This window comes from Chamaea fasciata, unplaced genomic scaffold (assembly GCF_029207755.1).
Source record: "Chamaea fasciata isolate MVZ Bird 193981 ecotype frontalis unplaced genomic scaffold, bChaFas1.0.hap1 SCAF_4, whole genome shotgun sequence".
Classification (NCBI taxonomy): domain Eukaryota; kingdom Metazoa; phylum Chordata; class Aves; order Passeriformes; family Sylviidae; genus Chamaea; species Chamaea fasciata.
Window position 1 is genome coordinate 29,516,044 of NW_027094089.1, and position 19,147 is coordinate 29,535,190.

The 19,147-nt window shown below is 42.5% G+C and overlaps 1 protein-coding gene across 1 annotated transcript in view; it reads left to right on the plus strand.

The window, feature by feature from the left end:
• The first annotated feature begins 649 nt into the window (after positions 1–649).
• The window catches only part of ZSWIM6 (zinc finger SWIM-type containing 6), a 108,041-nt gene continuing 89,543 nt past the window's right edge, over positions 650–19,147 (plus strand). The window contains exon 1 of the mRNA XM_066181190.1: positions 650–1,160. Coding sequence (XP_066037287.1) covers positions 650–1,160 — 511 coding nt within the window. The remainder of the gene's footprint in view (positions 1,161–19,147) is intronic.

A 19,147-nucleotide genomic window follows, 5' to 3' on the forward strand; every position in this document is an offset into this window, starting at 1 on the left:
CAAAACACAACGCCAACGCATCTTGGTGCGCGCCTCACTCGTGCAGCTCAAGAGCTCGTTATATGCACGCACCTGAACCCCCTGCTCCAGAGGCGGACGGAAAAGGGCTTCTCCCGTCGCGGGCAGCCTCCGGAGCAGGAGCGCAGTCTCTCATCCCGGCGCGGCCGCAGCCGGTACCGTACTTCCCGTCCGCGACGCGCGGCTCGCCCCGCCCCTCCGGCTTTCCCGGCAGAGGTGCCCGGAATTGGGCCGCGGCGGCGGCCCCGCCCCCGCATTCCATTCCTTATATGGCGGGAGAGCGGGGGGCGCCGCCGGCCACGCCCCCCTTTTCCCACTACGCGCGCGAGGGCGCGCCCCGGCTTCGCGCGTGACATCAACGGGAAAAGAGGTTGGGAAGGCTGAGGGGGGAGCGCGCGCCGCCCCCTCGCTCTTCCCTCTCCACCCCCCCGCCGTTCTATTTACGTTTGTGACGCTGATTTGCATAAGGCCCCGCCCACCCCGCGGCAGGCGAGCCCGCGTCGCCCCGCCTTCTTCGCCACATAAGGGCAGAGGGGGGCGTGTCCCCGGGGGCTCGCGGGCGCTCGCTGCCTTCCTGGAGCCGTTTATAGGGTACAGCCACTTCCGCTGTCGGCTTAGAAGCGGCGCGATCATGGCGGAGCGCGGTCAGCTCCCTCACCCCGCCAAGCGCCTCTGCTGCAGACCCGGCTATGGCTCGGGCTGCAGGCCGGGGCTGCGGGCGGGCGCCTCTGGGCCCGGCGGCGGCGCGCTCTGCGCCGGACCTTCCTCCGCAGCTGCCGCCGCCGCCCTGGGGCTGCTGCCGCTGGGCAAGACCCAGAGCCCCGAGTCCCTGCTGGACATCGCGGCTCGCAAGGTGGCGGAGAAATGGCCCTTCCAGCGGGTGGAGGAGCGGTTCGAACGGATCCCGGAGCCGGTGCAGCGCAGGATCGTCTACTGGTCCTTCCCCCGCAGCGAGAGGGAGATCTGTATGTACTCCTCGTTCAACACCGGCGCCGAGGATCCCGCCGCTGGCCCCGGGGGCGCCGCCGCGCCTGGTGGGGCCATGGACATCGCCACCGCTGCCGCCGACGAGAACCGGCTGCCCTTCCGCAGGGGCATCGCTCTGCTCGACGGCGGCTGCGTCGATAACGTCCTGCAAGTCGGTGAGTCACCCGCCGGTTCCTCTCCCAGGCCAGGCCGCCGCCGCTCGGGGCTGCGGGTCTCCCCTGCGTGTCACCCGTTTGCTGTTCCTCTCTGTCCGCTGCAGCTCTCCGCCTGCGGCCCGGCCCGTGCGAGCCCTTCACTCCCCGGCTGTACCGTAGGCCGGGCAACTTCCTCCGCCGGTCTCCTCCCCCTCGTGCCCGGGACGCGCAGTGCCTCCCTGCCTCCGTGACACGGACATGGCTCCCGCCTGTCCCTTTAACTCGCAGCCCCGCACCGCGCCGTGCCCGCTCCCGGTAATCCAGCCTGTGTAATCCCGTTTGGCTCTGCCCCCCTGCCAGCGTCCACCCCCTGTAATCCGGGTCATCGTTTTCCCCCGAACCACAATAGCGAGGAGATGCCGCCCCCCCCCCCCCCCCCCCCCCCCCATCCCGAGGGGGACCGTCGGTGGAAATGAATCAGCAGAAGGGCGGCCGGCGGGGGAAGGAGGAGGGGCGGGTTGCGCCGCCGTCCAAAATAAAGACATTAAAGCGGTGCGAGACCCCGGCAGCGGGAGTGCGGGGGGGATCCGCGAACAAAGGCATTTCTAGGGCAGCGGCGACGAGCCGGAGGGAAGGGGCGCGATTCGCCCTGCCGGGGGTGGTACGGCTGGGTGGGTTGCTTTAGGTTGAGCGGCTTCGTGACAAGGGGGGGGAAGCGAAGCTCTTCCTCCTGCTGGAACAATACCCCCTTCCTCTTCCTCACCCCCAGCCCAGCCGCCTGCCGCTGTTCTTCACCCGCTGCGGGCTCCCTTGGTTAACTCCTCCCTGCCGCTGTTTAAAGGGCTGCAGAGGTGGGTATTCCCCCACTTTCGGGGGACTGTCTGCCGGGGGCGGCTCCCCTTTCATTCCCTGAATGAAAGAGGAGCCGCCCCCGGCAGACAGTCCGCGCCGCCGCCGGCGGTGATGCTCTTTGTGCGACCCGGCCACTTTGTTCTCATTTTCATGTTTATTTGCTTCTTTTTCTTTTTTTTTCCCCCCCCTCTCAGTTTTCTGTCGTTTCCCCTCCTCCTCCCCTGAAAAGGGGAAGACAGACAAAAGAGGCTGCTGCTCGCCTTTTGTTGACGGCGGCGGCTCGGGGGGGGTGGGTGTGTGTGTGTGTGGGGCGCCGGCCGGGATTCCCTCCTCATGCTCCCCCAAAACCACGGTGCTGCCTGCTGCGGGTTTGACTTGGCGGGCCCCTTGCAATTGTGCCATCAGTTTTTTTCCCGAAGGGAAGATGTGTCCCTGCTCTTAGGCTCAGTGCCCTTCTCTTCTGCCTCGGGGGATTTACCTTTTTTTTTTTTTTTTTTTTTTTTTTTTTTTTTTTTTTTTTTTTAATCTCATTAACTTTCTTATAAATTTCGTCTTTTGACTTTCTCTTTCCAAGGGGTCTGAGGTGCATCTGTGGTTCCTCAGGGCTGGCAAAACCAGAAGTAGGGCTTTTTTAGTTTGGTTGGCAGTGCTGAGGATTTTTTTCCCCTTTTGCTTGTACTTGATTCTGTTTGCAAGCGATTAGGAATGACAGGAGTGCACATAGGGAGGGTTTCTTGGCTGATTGCATTTAAGCCAGGAATTCACTGTGAAAATAAAGCCAAGGGGCAATAAATAAAAAATGCAGTCTTCTCTAGGAGGCAGACACCCAGCGAGGACTTTGCTTTGCTTGCTTTCAGCAGTGGAATAGGCCTCAGTGAGTAGTTATGAAGGAAAAAAATAACTTTTAGTGTGTCTTCAGAGGGGAGGGCATTGAGTTATGTTGGCAAGAAGATATGCATAAATACGACTGAAGTGTTGACTGCTTCTTCTCAAACACTTAAATGCATTTCAAACAAATTGCAAACCCATTGCTGAAAATACATTTGCTTTGTTGTAATTTCCCCCTCAACCTTATGTGAGCCTCCTTTGAAATTCTGTGCAAAAATAGTAGTGGAAACTAGTGATATGAAAGATGTCAGTTGTTTTGACAGAGGCCTTTGGTGAGGGAGTTGTGGAGGACTTGGGTAGGCTGGGTCCCGCTGTAGGAAAGTTCTTGTGTACTTTGGGTAGGTAGCTGTGTCATTAAGACCGGATCTTGCCGACAAGATTCTCGTTGTGAAACAGAAAGGTGCAACTGTTAAAGGCAGTTCAGCTCTCGAGTGAGTTGTTGGGCAGAGAATGGAGTTGGTTCCATATAATACAGATGAATATGTAGCATTGATGAAAACTTAGAATTAAGTTTATGTAAGTGCATGTTAAGTGACCATAAAAATGTGAACTTATGTTCTTGCAGTGTGACTAATGGAAACTCTGTAAATGTTTGCTATTGAACTATGGAAAAGTGCTGTTATTGGACGAAATACATTTTATTACATGCCAGTTCTAACAGCCTTACTTGTAACCTGAAGTATTACTGTAAACAGGGAATGCGAGACTTGATTTGAGAGATGCATAAATTTCAGTTCAGCCGTAGTTAAATGGCACCATTTGCTTCTGAATTTTGCATTTTAAATTTTTTGGTCTAGCTCTGAATAAACATTCTAGCAATTTTATCATGGTATATCATTTTAAGCAGTAAGATTTCACAAACCTTGTATCTAAGGTTTGCTAAAAATCTTCATGTGATCCTGCTTCATGCCTACCAACTTCGTCTCTTGCATGTTGTCTTGTTGTAAAGAAAATCTGAAATAAAATTAAGGTGATGTATTAATGATACACGCAATGTTCTTGATAATCAGGCAGTAAGGTTGTCTGCTAGCCTATTTTATAGTTTATTGGTGCTGCCTTAGCATTATAATTAGCATCACTTAATTTTGAAAGATTTTTCTCAGAAGGAGATGGCTTCTGAATTCAGTTTGCATCTAATTTTTTGATACATTTATATCTTTTTGATATGCTTCAACTAGATATGAACGTTTTTCTTTTTAAGTTTATTTTAAAAAAGCCAGAGAATGCAGCTCCTAAAGCAAACCTTCCCAACTGCATAAAACAACTCTTTTACCGTGCATGTGTTTAACTTATTTCAAATCTAGTATTTTTAGTAAAAACTACAGTCTAAACAAGAAAGCACTTTGTGAGTAAATACTACAATCTGAAAGGAAAATTAGACTGTGTTTCATTTGGCCAGATTTGTGAAGATGCCAGGACCAAGCAGACAGTTTTAGATGGCTAAGTGTATATTTGGTTTCTGAGGTTAGTCCTGAATTAGTACACAGTTCTGTATTGTCGTCACAGCTGTGGCTGTCAAGGTTAGGAAGAGGTGTGATCCCTCAACAGCACAACTGACCTGGTGAGAGCCCTTAATGCAGCTATTCTAGGAGAAGAAACAAACCCCTGTGCCTCTGCTGGTATGGCTCTTGCTTGGGGAAAGACAGAGGTTGCCTTGGCTTTGGTGCTGTAAAACTCAGCCTCACTGCTGCAGCTGCTTTAGAAGGACCTGAGAATTTTTCGATATGTCATACAAGTACTCCTACATGATCCCTGTCTGTTGGTAATTTGAGGTGGGTCTTTGTTGTGTAGACCCTGCTTGCTCATACAGGCCTTTCTTATAGGAGTTACAGCCCTTTCCATGGTGGCATAAGGCTCTGTGGCTGTGGTCAGTTGTGCCTTTTAGGAATGAATGCCAAGGGAGTGAGTTGGAGAGAAGGGACTCGTAGGGAGGGGAAATAGAAAGAATTCATTGACTGGCACTTGCCACAGCTCTAGAATATGATGTTAGTATTATAAGATAGAAAGCTGCCTTGTCCGTGGAAGGAGGTTCAGCTGAAGAGCATCATTAGCTTGCAGCTGCAGGCTTGTGTTTTGGGAGCCCCTCAGGGATACCTGGCTGGGGGATGTAACCAAAATGCTTCTTAGAGAAAAGCAAAGTAAAAATTCTCCTTTGTTGAATAGTGGGTGAAGGTCACTGATGTTTCTTTCATTTGTTCTTTAGTTAAAGACTGGAGATTTGTTTTGCTTTCTAAACCAGAGAAGCCATTTTTTTCAGCAAGAGAAGGTCTTAGAAGACCATATTGGTGGCTGCATGTAATTCTGGTGGAATGTGTATTGTAGTCAGCAGATTTCAGATGGTTTTAGTGGACAATGATGTGAGTTAAATTTTGATTCTTCCTAGCCATCTTTACTGAAATGAAAAACCCCAAAACTTTCTGAAATTGCAGAGCAAGTAAAACAAAAGTATTTTCTCTTCTTTCTGGACTCAACATGAAACACTTTTTTTTTCTGTTAATAAAACCATACCAAGTATTTTATTATCAAAGGTGGCACAAATGTTATACTGTGCTGTGAGTTGAACTACCACTTTTAGCAGATACGGTGGTCCTCACTGATATGTGCAATATGTAATTGATGATTAAACCTGTGGAACAGATGTATTTAGTAAAGTGATGTACTTAGTGAAAGTAATACTGAGTTGTGTGAAAAAAACTAAGGCTGTCTTTAGCAACAGTGCAGGCACTGTGTTTAGTGTTAACTTTTCTTGACCTTTGATACTAAATTGTTCTGGTATGTGTAGTCACCTTTTTCCAAGGGGAAAAGGTTGTGGTAAATTCTGCCTATTTGAAGAGGAGAATTTAGTGTCCTGAAATGGTGAAAGAATGATCATGTTCTTCCACAGTCATTTTAAGCTGGGGTTTGGTTAGGAATGTATGAGTAAAACAAGTAGTCCAGAATTTGTTAATACAATACTGTGGTATGGGCTTAAACAAATGATGTCTGACTTTTTGCTGGACTTTTTTTGACTTAGTTCCAAGACTAGTAGAGTCTTGCAAAAATGCCTTCATCGATTCCAGTTTCAGTTTGCTCTAAGAAATAACTACTGATATTCCCAAGTTCCAGAAACTTGTAAGCTAATTTTTAAATTTTTCTTCCTGAAAGGGAGGCATCTAATGCATTCCAGTTTCCTTGTTAGATTTGGAATGCAGTGCATTAATTGGGGAATATGCAAGCTATTTTCTCTGTGTGTGCTTTAATACACTATCCCTGACCTTGAATAATTTCTTTGGAAACCTTGAAAAGAAAGATAGAGCTAAAGAAGTAAAAAAGCTGTCTTTCAAGACCAGATCACTGAAGGTGAAAAAGCTTTGTAAATCATCTCCTGCCTTTAATTCAGGCTTTCTAAAAATATCTAATCTGGATTTCAAGACAATGTAAGTATTTTAGAGTGATTTCAAGATAGGAAAATAAAACCTAGATATACTATCTTGCTATGTAATTGGGAATAGTAGGATAAATTTAATTGAACAATGTCAATACTACTGTAGAATTATTTTTTAAGGAAAATAATTGCTAATCACTTGCCATCACAATTTTTAAAATGAAAAATCTTCTTTTGTACAGGAGAGTTGTATTTGGTTCATGTAAAAAAATTCCTTGTTTTAGGCCAGTTTTCATATTTCTTATGTTCCATTTTCCCTTTAATTTCAAGTCTTTCCTCACTTCCAAGAAAAAAAAATCATTTTCAAAGCTGTAATTTCTTTTAGAAAGTGATTCCATCTTTGTATATGATCCCATGTTTTGGTATGTAGCAATGTTTGAGTTTGAACCACTTTCATGCCAGCAGTTGATGCCTGCATTTGCTCTCTCTCCCTGTATGCTAACTTTCAGACGTGAACTATTAATTAAATGCCAAATCTATGTGTGGGGGTAGGCTGGGGCTATTTAAAAGTCATAATCGGACAAACTCGTTTCCTTAGAAATCATTAGCTAGTTGCTGCACTTTGCTGTATCATTTGCTTTTATCAATGAACCTGTTAAAATAAAACCATTACTTAGTACTCTGGTCAAGTTCTAAATCAAAAAATTCAGGTGAAAAAATGTGCTGAACTGTCATGTGCAGCTCTTACTGTTGAGGGATGAACTGTAGTAGATGGCACGCATTAAGATATGTCTGCATGAGTTCAACTTAAGTGTCACCTGCTATCTAGGTAATCTAGTGATGTCAAGATGTGAAATTTTGTAGTAGTGTAAATATGAGTGCAAAGTTACAGTAGTATAGGAAAGCAGCTGACATTCCTTAAATTGTTTTCTGTTTAGCTTATTTTTTTGAGGGGTTAGGTAGAAGAATTCACTGCATCTTTAAAAAAAGCCAAAAGCCAAGTCAAAAAAGGACCACACTATTTTAACTGACAAAAGCTATCCTAATTTATGAATATGCTGCGACGTGAACTAATTTGAAATCTTAAAAAGCTTTCGTGTGCAGCAAGGATACAGATTTAATGTGAATTCTGATTGCCTGGAATGCAGTCACCCTGACAGCACGTGAATACTTGAGTGCTGTCCAACAACTGCACTTGTTCTGAGAGATCTGTCTCCCCGAACTTCGAGTTTTTCCTCTTGGTTTACTGTCCAAGATGACCTATGTAAAAAGTTCTCAGCTGGGTATGTGTGCAGCCCTTGATGTGGCTTCATAACCTTCTGTGACCTGGATCACTAGCGATGTTGGCTGGTGCTGTTCACTGGTTTGCATTCTCCTTCCAGCTACATGCCAATTACCGTGATTTATGTGATGGCCTTACGGCACATTACCCTCCTGTCCTCTGGAGCAGCAACATGCATCCAGTCTTTGTTGCCTTGGCCCTGCTGTGGAGGGCCAGAAAGTCTGGAAAAGCTGTGATATAAATCACCATCTTAAAATAGTTGTTTTGTTACTGAATTCTGCAAATGTGCAAACAGACTGAAGGAGCTGAGCCTTCTAATAGTAACTACAGTGTGGGGAGTTCCTTTGTGTTAAAGTCAGAACTGATAAAAGGCCTGCTGTAAGAGCTGAGTGGGCATACAAAAGACTTTTTCTGATGTGGCACAATTCAGGATAGACTGAAGAGTCTCCTAATGTGGAATTTTTGCCAACACTTTATTAAACATCTCTGAAAAGTGGAAACCAAATTGTCAAAGAGGGCAGATTTCAGCAGTTTTTAAAGTATATTTTAAAGTAATTGTGATGCACACCATTGCATGCTTTAAAAAGGAGAGTGTGTTTTTTTTTTTTTTTTTAATTTGTGGCTTTAAAGGTTATTTATTTATTTATTTATTATTATTTTTTACTCTAAGCCTCCATTCCTCTTTGCAAATGAGTGTATTTGACAGACTTGAAATACCTGGAAGTTTTGCTTTGGAAATGCGAGGGCAATGGCTGAGAAAGTTTGATGCTAATTGGAAGGATGCAGTAAAACCTGTCAGTAAGTTTAAATTCTCACTAGTAGAGCCAGCTGATCAGATAAATAAGAAGCTCATTTACTGAATTAATGTTCTAAAAATTCAGGTGATTTGCCTTTGTTGGAGTTTATTTAACAATCCACCTGTTTACGTAAGTCATCTTTCATTGTTAATTGGTGTCAGACTTTTAATACATTTTGGCATCGGTGGAAAAATATGGGGTAAATGGCATAGTAAGATATTTCACAGAAGTACATGTTAATATATATTTTTATTGTGTCTTACTTAATTTTTACGCAAAAGTTAATTGCATTCAAATGATTGCTTTAAAGGCCTGAAAAATCAACTGTTGCATAGCTGTATGACTTCTAAGAAATGAGACACTTTATTGTATGTGTGCCAAGTTTAACTGCTAACTGGTTACTGACAGCTGGTAGTAATGCAGTGACAGTGCAGGAGCTATGCAGGAATTGTGCAGCTGACTACAATGTTTAATTTACACTGACTAATGCAATAAAAAACATTAGATCGTCAATGCACTTAAAAATGGATAAAGGCTTATAGTGTGTGAGACTAATGTACAGCCTATAACAGAGTAGAGGATCAAGTTTGCCTGTATTCTAATTGCTTGTTTTTAAGCTTGTGTTAAAAGCTTGGCTTTGCATTAAAGGCTACAGCAGTGACTCTCATATTTGTTTCTGCATGCTTAGAGTTTGACTCTTTCTTCTTTTATGCTAGTGGCCTGCCTTTTTTCTGCATAGCAATGTTCCATTAAGTGTGCAAGGCCTAGTGGCAGCACAAACTTCTTTAAACACAAACCCTTTAGTTTCTAGCTTACCCTTGGCTTCTGAGCTTTATTATTAGTTTTTAGTTTCTGCATTCAGCGTTGATATTTTGACTAGGCTGACATGCATGGAGCACTGATCCATATTCAGTGATTAATGATGGGATCGATAGTTTGTTTGTCAGTAGTATAAATAAATACAGGTAGCATGGTCTTAAGAGTTTCTTGTGCTTAATTGTTGGTCCTTTCTTCCTCTTACATGCAGCTGTGGCTGTGAAAGGATAGCAAAGAAAATCTGTGTTAGTAATTGATTACCAAATACACTTACAAATAATCTTCTTGGGATCTTCTGGAAAATGTGAGGAAATCAATTGAGTGGAGAACTGTACTGTAAGCTGTTGGTTGCTTCCACACCAGTTCCATAAGACTTTGCTTCTGCTATTGGTGGAATACAATGCAGTGTTTTGGGAGGGTGGAAAGTAGACTCAGTAAAACACTCATTTGCATATTTACAAAACTGGATTTAGTGATCCTGCTTACTGGATTAAATATGGCTTGTTCTTCTTTAGGACAATTCTGCAGAGTCTGCTGATTTTAAAAGTTAAAGAACAGGGGAAAAAATCAGTAGTCTAAATGAATTGCTTAATATATTAGCTCGAGAAAAAGAAAAAAATGGAACACTTATATTCTGAAATACTGTTATAACCAGTGGCAACTGGTGCAACTGTCTGTGCTGCTGCTGTGGTACATGCAAAATGAGTCCCAGTTCTTCCATTGATTTAGATTGTAAACTGAAACCTTGCAAACTGTCTACAGTTAGTGTCTGGGGGATAAAATATCAAGTACATTATATTCTCTTTCTGGATTTAGTGTAGCTATATTATACAGAAGCCCAGAACTTCTATTTTTCTTCCTCCACAGAAGGGGCATGAGGATGATGTAAAATGCACAGCTGTTTTTTATCTTTTTGTTATTGTAAGCCGTGATATGTGAGAGCACCATCATGCAGCTCTCCTGGTCAAATACAAATGCATGAATTAATAGAAATGACTTCAGATCAATGTGCTAATGCATGAATGGCAGGCAGTGAATAGGACTGGGACATGATGTAACAAATGCTGTGAAAGTCTGATGGGATAAGGAAGCTGAGAATAAATTTATCAGTCCTATGTATAAATTTTAGAAGCAGCATACCACTTAGTTTTACTGACAGTTTTGAGTGATCAGTTTTTAAATTGTCATGTATCCTGGCAGTAGTTTACAGGTTTGATTTCTAGGTAATTTTGTAGATGATAAGTGTAAGTGACTGTTTGGTAGCAGGAAACAAAGATGTGTTTAGGAGTAAACACGAATTTGTCTTACTGAATAATATATTGAAGAGAAGAAAGGTGGTGAAATTCTGAGTAAAATGCTTTATAGATGAGAGGCCAAGAAGAGAAGTGGGGAAGTAGTACTGAGATAAGTACTGAGATAAGATAAAAGTCAAAGACCTCATTAGATACCTGATGAGGTATATTTAAGGAGGGAGGATGTAGTCTCAGTGACTGTTCCCTCTATATGCTCTACTTTTAGTGGATATTAGTGAAAGCATGGAAGGTGATAAACTTTTTCCTACAAAATGAAACACAGCTTTCAAGATGGACAATAGGTTAGCAAGCAGTAATTTAGCTATTCTGTAGCTTTGAAATTCTAAAATATTTTTAAGTTATGGAGTGGCAGCCCTGACGCTCTTTTCAACGTTTTATTCCAATTTCAGTTTTATAAATAAGATGTGTCTGCACAAAGGTAATGCTCTGACTTTTCTGATAGTGGCAACTTTTTGTGTATTTGAAGAATGTTTGTCAGATTTTGCTTTAGCAGAAGCTATTTCTGTTACATAATAATGGAAGGTTGACCAGTGGTATAACAGAACCATTGACTTCATCTTGTACAACTGTTTGAAAGAGATTTTTTCATAGCATTAATTATTAATTGGTAAAATTGTAGATAAAATTGTAAGCCATTTTCAATAGTTGAATTCTCCTGAACAAACATTAAATAGCTTAGTTTTAAAGCATTGTATATTGCTATATATTGTCCTGACTTGGGATAGGGACTGAAGAAAAGAATCTAATGAAGAGTGATACACTCCTTCATTGGACAGTACTTAAGACAAAAGTAGGAAGGGGAAAAAGGAAGACAACTGTCAGAGTTGCTGCAGAAGGACTAGAGAAGTTTTTCCTGTTGATAAGAGGCCGTATGGAAGACAAACTTAACATTGGTAGCGGTATAAGGTAAGTGGTAAAGACTAAAAACATGGGACAGATATGAGCATTGTAATCTCAGTCCTGAAGAGATCCAAAGTTGTCTTGTACTTAAAAGGAAGGACTTGTGTCTGCTCAGCAGGACAAGGAAGGGTGCTGCTTTTGTCAGAAAGCTGAATATTCCTAGTATGTAGAATATGTTTAAGGGAGCAAGATGTCAGTAAGATCAAAGCTACTCCTTCCTGATACTCGAAGTGTGAAATGATAGCTAGTGAAATGTTAGAATCGATGAGTGGAAAGAGATGTGAAGCATGGGCATGTGCTTCAGTGCATCCTGCCTATTATGTGGTCCATCTTCCCCTCCCTCACTGAATAACAAAAGGAAGTTAAGAAGTAGAGATCAAGTCTTGAGAAACATCTGAAAGGCAGAAGCAGAGGAAGATGACTGAGCAATAAGACACTGAGTTGTGATTTTAGGAAGTAAAAAGAAAAGCACAAAAATCTGTAAAAGTCTGAAGTTCTAGGAGGAGAATCAGCATTTTCTCAAAGTGCTGAAAGATGCAGGAACCCGAATTCAGAAGATACCGTCACTGGAGACCACGGTGAGAGCCATCCCAGTGTGATGCACTGTGCTGGAGCCAGCAAGGGCCCAATGGCAGAACCACATTCCAGGCAAGGGCCTTGGTGTACTCGGTAACTTTGTTGTGGGAGCGAGAGAGTGATGGTGCGATATAATGAAAGCACCTCAGGCAAAAGTTAATGGGTGAGTGAGGTGGGAGAATCAGCAGAATTAGAGTGCAAGGAGTGTCTGTGTATTAGCCTGGCATACATGTAGCTTGAGTGGTAGGCATGGGGGGGGTTTGTGTAGCTATGTTTTGCTCCAGGAGCCCAGGAGGTATAGCATATATATGACATACATAGCCTTGGTGAGGCAGTAAGTGTCATGAGCCTGGGGATTGGGGCGTGTAGTGTTTGTATATGACAGAGTCAAGAGCAGATCCACCTGTATTGCAGTTGATGCCAGTTTGATGTATCAGAAGCAGAGTAGGGATGCTGTATTTGTATGGTGGGCTGGAGGTGGGACTGCTGCAGAAGGAGCCTGCAGTTTAATCTTCCATCGGTAGCTGGGTACAAATAATGTGGGTCAGCAGCAGCATGTTCAGTGCAGGCTGGAGGGACCTTTGACTGGCTTATTCTCTGCAGAGCACACTGCCCTCACACCATACTCTTCTGCATTGACCAGCTCCTCTTGCACAGATAAAAGCAACTTTGGTCAGCTGCTTTCTGTCAGGAATGGGTACATTTGCAAGCAGGGGGCTCTTGCAATGTTTGTGGGCAGTATGTACTGCAGGTGTCTAACAGTGGTATTCATTGTGGTGGTGACAGCTCACAGGCTCTGATGTGGTGCAGCAATGCAGGACCTCCACTGACTTGAACCCTGCATGTCAGCTGTTTGGAGGCTCTTGTACCAGCCTGCAAAGCCTGTGTACATGTGGTATGCTGAACAAGGGCTCTAATCGGTACTTTCTGATCTTTGTAAATACGATTTTCTAGTGCAGTTACAGGCCTGATTTCTGTCTTCTTAAGGCTGGTAACCTTAGGTTGTCTGACTAAGATTGTAAGTGACAAAGGCCTTAAACTCTGACAGAAGTTGTAACTGCATTTCCAGTTACTCCTTTTCTTAGGGAGGGGGCACAATCTTGGTTGACCAAGCCTGCTGCCCTGAGGAAAGCTGCTGATACAGAAGCAGAGTGTGGCTGTGAGCACAGGAGTTCTCCAAGAGCCTGTTCCAGCAGGCTTGCAATCTCTTGTCACTCAGTGGACTCCTCCAAGGACAGACTACAAAACAGGCCTATCAAAATAATTGTTTTCCATGGTGAAATACTTGTCATGAATATGGTAAATGAAAGAACTGACTCATTTGCTGAGCCATGACTCATTTACTTCTCTGTGCCTCATTGTGTAACTTTTAGAACAGAAAATGCACATTGGTGTGCTTATAAACTTGTATTTTGGAAAAGTTTTCTGTGATTGCCATTTGAGAACTTCACCCAGTGTGATGACCACTGCGTTATTTGCCCTGAAGTTATGTGATTGCTTTAGGCCGGCTTAAATGCGGGCTGCTGTCAAAGGAGCACTGCAGTTCTAAAGCTTTGTGTTAGGGCTTGTGGAGCTGCATGGTAAGCCAGACGGCTGGCCTGCTTACGAATTCAGATCTCGCTTGGTGAGTTTTACCTGGTTTATTTGCCAAGAAAATGCTACTCCTGATGCAAGGCAGAGAGGATTGCACGAGGGGGCACTGAGAAGGACAGGGCTGCTTTCTGTGGCAGTCACGCTTAGACTGGCCTAAAGTGGACATGAAGCCCTAACTGCTGCCTGGGGAAAGGAGGTCGCTCCTTTGCTTGAGCTGTGGTGAAAGGCAGCCTGTCTGTTTCAGAGCCATCAGGACAGGCTTTTCCTGAGCTCACCTTCTGTATTAAGCATGTATAAGTAAGCCATTTTTCATGTCACTGCATCCACAGTGGGTGTTTTTTTTTTTTTCTGTGGCACAAAACCTTGGTTAAGTGATGAGTACCCCTCCCACACTCCATCAGTAGTTAAAAGAAAGCCAGACAAATGTTTACTTTAAGAATACATGAAAGGGGAAGGAAATACCTAGCCATTTAGTCCAATTGTGCAAATTCATATTGGTCTATATTTGCATAGCTGTTGCAAAAGGTACTTTTTGCCTTCAAAGTTCATACATTTCTTTTTCTTTTGTGGCAGTGCTGAACTTCAGCATACTTGTAACATAGACTTCCAAATTAATTTTTCTCCTTATTATGCTGTTGTTTGGTGTCCAAATGGTTTTTTGTGTTTATTTTCATCATAGCTGTTGCTAAAGTAAGTGTTCACAGCTTTTTGTGTGATTAAGCCTGCTGAGCCAACATAACTAAGAATGAGGAGTCTCTTTGCTTCTTGAACTTGGATTTTTTGCCACTCAAGAGTCGCTGGGGGTTGCAGGGCTGTGGTAGTGTAGCAGAGACTTTAGGTGTCTGGCATGGTTTTTTTTTACTGATAGTAATGCCTGAGAAAGAACTGATGGAGCACACTGTGGAAATTTCAAGCTGAGTTTGTAGGGCTGGCTTGTAGGTGAGAAAAAGCCTTACTACTTATAGAATAAGTATTTTTGATTCGAATTTACTGAGAATCTGAAATAGCTTTGTGGTGTTCCAGTATCATTACTGCTTCCCCAGGTAGAACTGTAACTGAGCAGAATGGTGCTTTTATATAACTTCTGTAGTGTGGAAGCTAAATGACAAACAGCTGCTTTGATAAGTGAGGTGTGTTTACTGAAGTGATCTGTTTTCAGGACCCAAAATCAGTGTGTGGTCTATTCCAGATGGACCTAACTAGTGCAGAGCTTTGTTTGCCCATAACTGGTGGAGGGAAGAAGACTTGCATGAGAACTTTATTGCACACTTCACAGTGCAGATGAGGCCATTTTTAGGGCAGAAATGGCTTCCTTTACCATAAAGAGAATTTCTGTGGGACTTGCTTGTCTGGGAGAGGGTGCTTTGACTTTCTCAACTGCTTCCACAGTGGGAGATCAAAGCTTATTACTGGCCTACTTTTAGCAGTAAACACTTCCTTACTTCAGTGAGGAAGTAGTTGTCTGGTTTCCTCACTCCTAGAGGCTTCCTACAGTTCTGACTAGACAGTTGTGGCTGTCAGACTGTTACAGGCATTCATGAGCAAGACAAGGGGTCCTTAAGTTGTGCAAAGCTTAAGCAGCATTCTTTATCTCTCTGGGTTGTCTCCTGGCAGAAGGGAGACTGCATGACCTCCAACCCTAACTGAAGTGTCTAGATCCTTCCAAACCTCTGCAGGTGGTGTTTACTGTACGTGTTTGTCTAGGCTCCTAAGCTAAACATTTCTTATTTTTAAGAAATAAAGAGGAAAGTGAGTTATGTGGTCTGGTATCTTTGTTACTCTATAGCTCCACTGCTAATGGTATAAAATTAGATGGTTATAAAATTAGGTATCTACTTTCTGTCATATTTTGTTTTAGGCTCATGAGAGATGTTTAATGTGATACTTTAGAAACTGACTATGACTTCTGCAAGTCAGGTTTGTTAAAGAAGTACCAGTTTGAATTCTTGTCTGCTTAGGAGAATGGAAAACACTCAGGTGTATCAGTCTTTTAGGTTTTGTACTAATTAGTGTGATTTCATGGTTGTCATGTTTTTGACTCCTTCACATCTATTCCTACTTCTGCTTTGCTATTTTGAAGATAAGTACAATCAGAGACCCTGTTGAGAACAGAGTTTTGAGCTATACACAATGCTGTTGCTCACATAAAACTTAACAAATAGGAAAAAGAACAATCCCCATGAGTAATGCAGGAGGTTCTTTAAACACGCTCAAATACAACAAAAGTGTTCAATTTTGAAACTTGGTTAAGTTATATTCAGCACAATCCCAGGAAGGATGGGACCAGGCGAGGGAGGAAGAGAGGAGCAGAGCTTGTAGACATCCTCATGAAATTCTGAAGGTGCTTCCTGCACTTTAATTTCTATATTTGCACAAATCCAAGATTGTAAATCATGTAATTCTAGAAAAAGTATTTTGTTCATTTTACTCAAAATTGAGTATGTTTTATCTTTAATTGGGGGAAAACTTCTTTTGCACTTGTTTTACTGGAAACACAAAATAGTGTTAAAAACCTGCAATTTTTTTGTGCTGCGGTTGAGTGAGTCTCTGTAACACTGCTAAGTGTCAAACTTATTTGGATTAATGATTCTTGATGGAACAGGTCCAAGTGGCTGTTATCATCATGGCTCTTGGGTTGAATGAGAAGGAGTGTACCATTAACTACCATGCACTTAGGTCTTTGCATACAGATTTGCTCACAAGTTCAGCATTTTGTGGAACTGGTTCAGGAATCTTGACTTGCACTTGTAAATTTACATTATGTAAATACCCTCACACCAGCTGTGGGTGAGAATGCTGCCTGAAGGTGCATGGCCAGAAGCTGCTGTGCTTCAGCTGCTCACTGTAATTTTCTCTCTTCAAACCTCTATCTTTCACCTTCCTGAAAGACACCTGACTACTTTCCACCAAGGGCTAAAGTCCTGTTGGGAGACTATCTACAGGGCAATTTCCATGGAACAATGAATGTGCCACCAGGTGTGCTTGTGCAGTTTTCTTCTGTTGCTGCAGTGGGTGTGAAGTTATGCGTGGTTATTTGACCTAGTAGAGAAGTTTAAAACATGTCTTGGATTTTAAATTTGAACATATGAGGAGGGGCTCCTACTGGTTTCAGATTACTACCATTTCTAAAATTGTTTGTGTAGTTCTTGTCCTTTTGGGTGCTCTTTGAATTCAGGCTAAAGTTTCTGCTGGTTATGCTATGCAGATCCTAGGTGTAGTTCATCCAGTAGTCTCCCTAAATGTGTTCATCTTTAAAGAGAGAGAATTGTGTGCAGACAAGGAACTGAGGCTCACGAAATTACTTTTAATTCCCAGTTTCTGCGAATGCATTCCAGAAAATCTTGGTGTGCACAGTGTTTTGCTGTCTTGTTCTTCCACCAAGATTTATCTGTCACAGAGTCAGGATGCAAGTACCTGATCTATTGTAGCACACAGGACTTGTGCAAAAACAACAGACCCAAAATAATTAGCCTGAGAGGTGTCCTTTAGTATTATTTTCCCAAGAACAGCGCAGCACTGGGTAATTAAGAAAATAGAAGATGTTTTGTGCATAATCATGGAAACTTTTGCTGTTGGGGGGCTTCAGAACATAGTCATTCAGATTACATGTATGAAACTTGCTTTTAGATAGGAGTGTCTGTTCTTGTCTTAGACCATTGTGGACACTTAGTAGATCGAGACATTAAAATCAGAGTGTGAGTTTCAAAATACTGGAATCCCTCAGTGAAGGAAAAAATTGTATTGAATGATGAATTATGGCAAATACACTGGTTCACATTGTGTTTCTTACTGAGCTTTACGATAGTTTCAGTTCATTTCTGTGTCTTCCTTCCCCTCCCATGTAGTAATGAAGAGATGGAAAGAAAAGATAAGTCCAAATCCAAAGCAGTTTATTATGAAAAGACAGCTGCAATTTAAGCCACCTATTTCTGTCACTGATCTCCAGAGATGCAGTGGTTGTGAATATTTTGAAATCCTTCAATTCTTAATTGCTAAAATCTTGAAATATATTCCTGATTACTGAAAGCTTTTTTATCTCTTTGCATTCTGGTTATTATGAATTCAATTTGACACATCTTTATTTATCTTATTTTAATTTGATTCATACAGAGAGGGTGAACTGAATGCAGAGGAGGAACCTCTGCTGAAGACTGGAGTAGCTTCATTCAGACTGGTCACTGAGCAAAAAATGTTTCCTCAGAAGAGTGGATAAAGTATGTGTGCTGTGTCTTGTCATCATTTCAAATTATACCTGAAGTGATACATCACACTAGGAACTGTACTATAACTAGGAGGTGATTCAAGAGAGAAAAAGCATAGCAGGTGAATGGAATCTGTGACTTTTAACAAGTTCACTGAAAGTTACTAAGTTCTTGAGCATGCCGGAAAAGTAGAATGACATTTCTTCTCTTGACAGTGTTCAGAGTTGATATACATTTACCCTGTGAGATTTACAGCAGTTCACCTAGTCCACTTAAAGCAGGAGCAAAACCTCTAGGAAAACCTTCATTAACCCGATGTGCTGATAGTGACTGTGCTGCTCTTCTCATTTCAGATTAGCAATTAGCAGGGAGACTCACTTTAATTTGGCATTCTGAAGTTAATTACATTTACTGTGCTGTCTGCACAGCTAATTTTGAAGGCTTATAAGATTAGGTGTGAGAGGAAAGGGAAAAAGATCTTCCAGAATATATTGAAATGTTTATGTGTTTTGGAGACTTTTGTGCATTGTAAATACAGAAACTACTTGTCAGCTTTTGGTGGTTTTTTTTTTTTTTTTTTTTTTTTTTTTTTTTTTTTTTTTTTTTTTTTTTCCCAGTAGTAATAGGTTTTTCAGACATCCACAGCTGTTTATTGTATGAACAGCTGACAAAAACTCACGCTTTCAGAGGTAAGGTGAGCTGGCTTTTGGGCGGAACAAAGACCTTTGTCAGAGTGGGAAAGACCTTCCCCCCTGCTCCCAGAACACAAATGTAATGGCAGCTGGCAGCATGAGTGCAGATCGGAAACATATCTGGAAACTTAATTCCCCCAGTTGTGGTGTTACTGAAGAGCAAGGATTTATTTTTGTTTTACTGTCTTTCAGAATTTTAAGACTGTATGCTTTTGTATGCTGCTTTTTGGGTTGTATAAAAAGCTTTAATGCACAGAGAATAATTGGTAAAGAGGAGGAATGGATGGGCTTGCACACGTGGTGTGATTTGTCTTGTGGTGAGGAATGGTGGAGTCATTGGGGTTACACTAGATTAAATAAATAAACCCTGTAGATCCTAGAGCTCTTGGGTTTCCCTGAATTCAGCATTATGTGGGAGTGTTATGGAAATACTCATTCAAAATAAGCAACCCCTGATGTTTGTAAACTGGCATCTGATGTGCTTCCTTTTGTAATCTCCTTCCTTAGACATGATACCACTTATTTTGCATATGTGTTATTACTTAGAAAACCTTAAAGGAATGCTACTTGCCCCCTCCTTAATTTTTCTGTGTGCCTAAACCATTACCACAAAGTCTTGATCTAGCTATGTGACTACTTCAGCTCTGGTGTTTTGTTTATTCTGCCTTTTCACCATCTAACTTGGCAACAGTGTTTGGAGAGAGCTTTGTTAGGGAGAAATGCTCCTTCTGCT